Below are 3,577 nucleotides of genomic sequence, written 5' to 3'. Positions count from 1 at the left end.
GTGTGTGTGTGTTACCTCGGGTTGGAGCAGGGCACTCTCTGTGTATTGACGTTGTCACACAGCGGTTCTCCTCCGTGATATATTCCTGTCCTGACGTAGATCTGTCACACACACACACACACACAGATGAGTGGATGAGTGAATGACTGACGCTCTCTCTCTCTCTCTCTCCGCCTGTGTGTGTGTGTGTGTGTGTGTGTGTGTGTCACCTTGTCGATGTCTCTAATGTTGACGTTGACGTATGTGGCACACAGCAGCCGGACTCTCAGGTGTGTGTTGAAGGCCCAGAGGGAGCGTGGTGAGCCGGGGTCTCCTCCGCCGGGGCAGGGGCTGGGCTGAGGTGTGCGCCGGCTGTACGACGGAGCCATGAAGCCACTGGAGGGCAGCTGACTGTACAGACTGTCCTTACTGACCAGCATGAGGTGAGGCAGACGGCCCAGCGTGATGCAGCTCCTGATGTACTGCACACACACACACACACACTCAGCCTGAGCCTGTGCTCCACTCACCGCACCTTCATCACAGTTTTTTTCAAAACACTTACACACAGTTTTTGAAACTATGGCTCCATATCTCAAAACACACAACATGCAAAACCTATTTTAACTCTTCTAAAAATGGTATTATTGCATAGTAACTCTACACACAAACATAAAATAATTAGCCACATGCACGCCAAACTTCACACAGATGTGAAAAATGCACACATACACTGTATATACAGTATGTATGACTGAAGAATTTTACAGTTATGCAACTGAACTGAATCAATACTGAACTGAGTTGAGCTGTAGAATTACACTATTGACTTAGAGCTGCTTTACAGCAGAATGTGAATTTGATGCTATTGTGAAGCTGCTGTGAGAAAATCTATATTGAATAAAGCACTTGACTGTGAATGAATGGCTCAGATCAGTGTCGCCACCTTGTGGACAAAATAATTAGCACTAAAACAATCAAGGTGCATGCATGAGCTGAGAGTATGCATGTTCAGAAATAGAGAACACATACTAAGATTATGAGTGTAAGTGTACTGTGAGCTTAAAGGGGCAGTGCACCCAAAAGTGAAAATTCTGCCATCATTTACTCACCCAACCTGTATGAGTTTCTTTCTTCTGCTAAACACAAAAGTAGATATTATTAATAATGCTGATAACCAAACAGTTGACGGTAGCCATTGACTTCCATAGTATGGAAAAAATATGATGGAAGTCAATGGCTACCAGCAACTGTTTGGTTACCAGCATTATTAATAATATCTACTTTTGTGTTTAGCAGAAGAAAGAAACTCATACAGGTTTGCAACGACATGAGGGAGAGTAAATCATGACAGAGTTTTCACTTTTGGGTGAACTATCACTTTAAGGGCTAGAAAAGGCGGAAAATGGAGAAACATGTCCTGGCAGGTCACATTAGAATAACACTGAGAACAACTATGGCTGCACAATAGATTGTATTTTATTATTGCTTCTCTCAGTTGTTTAAGCATTTTGTCGCCTGGTGGTTTATCCTGAGTTTCTGACACATTTGCATTATCTTGCATTGGTAACAAGCCTCCACATGCATGTGTTTGTTTGCCAGATATTAAGACTTTAATCCCCCAATTAGTGTGGAAGCCCATTTTCTGCCACTGAATAAAAAAATCAAAAAAAGGTAACTGTGATTATTTTTTTTATCTTACAATTCTGACTTTTTTCTCAGAATTGTGAGATGTCAACTTTCAATTGTGAGAAATGCTAGGTGTAAACTCACAATTGCAAGATAAACGTCAGAATTGTGAGATAACAAGTTGCAATGACCTTGTTTTGTTTTTTATTCAGTGGCAGAAACGGGCTTCCATAAACTAGAGCTTTTCATCTAAATGGATGCATTTTCTTCAGTTTTTAACTCAATCCTCCCAATCTGGCAACCATCCACATGCGTTCCCTCTACACTGACGGTCTGAAATCTCCAGAAAACATGCTGGATTTTCTCCATTGAGATGTTCTTACGTGAAAATGCAATAATTCTGATTCCAGATGCACTCCTCAAATGACTGTGAGCAGAATAAGGCTATGTTCACGCTTGGTGTCTTCTTTTAAGCTGCCAGTGTCTGTTTTACATTATAACCCTATGGAGTAAACCGTGTTTTTTAAACGCCACCGCCGGCGTCTTTTTCTGCAGCTCAGAGCGTCGTTTCAAGCTGGAAAAAGCTCAACTTTTCTGAAAACACACCCTACGTCAAGCGCCTTTTTGACAGCTGACCAATCACAAGCGAGCGGCGAGTCGTTTCCATAACAACAATAAAAACAACAAGACAAATGGAGAAGATCCTGCTAGTTTCAGAACACAAGGAGTTGTATGATATGAGCACAAAACTCTATCTAGTCTAAAATATGCCGCAAACCGTGCATCATCCAACTGGAGCTCCTGGAGTAAACTGTTTCTTTCCCCGTATAATGTCGCGCACCCACAAACATCGTTGTGAACCGACATTCTCCTCTCCGTTAACTTCAGAAGCCAACTTTCCCGACATTTCCGCAGCACATCAGAGGCTAGCGTTACTGTTGCAGCTGTTGCTATAGCAACAAAAGCTGCTATTTGTAACCAACACACTGCCAGCTTTTTATTTGACTAAAAAAACGCTCTCGTCAACTTTTTCTGGTCAGAAAAGACAGCAGGTGTGCCCAGACCCACACCTTGTACTGGCTGAGGGGGTGTTTCTCCAGGAGGTACTCGTCGCAGCCGCACACTTTCAGCATGTACTGGCCCTGGTACTCCTGCACACAGAGCCGCAGCTGCTGCGCTGACAGATGCATGCTGCGCGTCTTCTTGCGGATGGCTTCAGCGATCAGCTGCTCCGGCAGAGAGTCGTGTGTGATCTTCAGAGTGTACTTCTGCTTGGAGTTAGACGGGGACACGATCACCCAGATGGTGACGATCAGACGGCCTGCGAGAGAGACACAGAGACACTGAGAATCACCATGTTTTGTCTCAAAGAGAGATCACCACACTCCCACGATTCTAAACTAGACAAAATAATGTGACAAAATATTATTGCTGCAGTCCATTTACAGTTTTACACACATTTTCAAAACTTTGCCTCTTTTTTTCAAAACTTTACACACAAATCCAAGAATTGCACACACAATACAAAATGCCTCTCATCTCTTGCATTCAAAATATCACAAACACATCTCAAAAGCTAACATTTGCAAACACCTTTGCCATAATATTAATTCCTGTCAGATTTGTGTGTGTTGCACTGAGAACTGTGTGTTGTGTTTTGCAAAAAGTGTTTTATGAAATTGAAAACTGAGTCAAAGTCTGAGTATTAGTGTATGTTTTGTAGATTTGGTGTGTGCTTCTGCTGTTTGAGTGTCAGCTTTCAGAAACTGTGTGACGAGTGAAGATTTTGTGTGTAAGCAGTTGAAAAAAACTGTAATGGTTATATGACATGCAGGTAAACCAAAAAAATATTTTTACTAAGTTTAAAATGTTTGTCTTTATTTTAAAATGATTTATTTACAGTATAAGGCTGTATGATTTGGCCAGAAATGTTATTTTGATTATTAAACTGCTGCCAGTTCATTTCTGC

At 41.9% G+C, this 3,577-nt stretch overlaps 1 protein-coding gene across 2 annotated transcripts in view; it reads right to left on the bottom strand.

Moving 5' to 3' along the window:
• LOC107653898 (phosphatidylinositol 4,5-bisphosphate 3-kinase catalytic subunit alpha isoform) overlaps window positions 1–3,577 on the bottom strand; it is a 42,920-nt gene that overhangs the window by 17,483 nt on the left and 21,860 nt on the right. For both annotated transcript variants that reach the window (XM_016440763.1, XM_016440764.1), the window contains exons 6-7: window positions 210–461; window positions 16–101 (exon numbers count right to left, since the gene is read on the bottom strand). In XM_016440763.1, the coding sequence (XP_016296249.1) occupies window positions 16–101; window positions 210–461 (338 nt within the window). The remainder of the gene's footprint in view (window positions 1–15; window positions 102–209; window positions 462–3,577) is intronic.

This window comes from Sinocyclocheilus anshuiensis, unplaced genomic scaffold (assembly GCF_001515605.1).
Source record: "Sinocyclocheilus anshuiensis isolate Anshui unplaced genomic scaffold, SAMN03320099.WGS_v1.1 scaffold459, whole genome shotgun sequence".
In the NCBI taxonomy this organism is placed as follows: Eukaryota; Metazoa; Chordata; class Actinopteri; order Cypriniformes; family Cyprinidae; genus Sinocyclocheilus; species Sinocyclocheilus anshuiensis.
The sequence above is the reverse complement of the archived record's forward strand: the minus strand, read 5'-3'. Positions and strand labels throughout refer to the sequence as shown.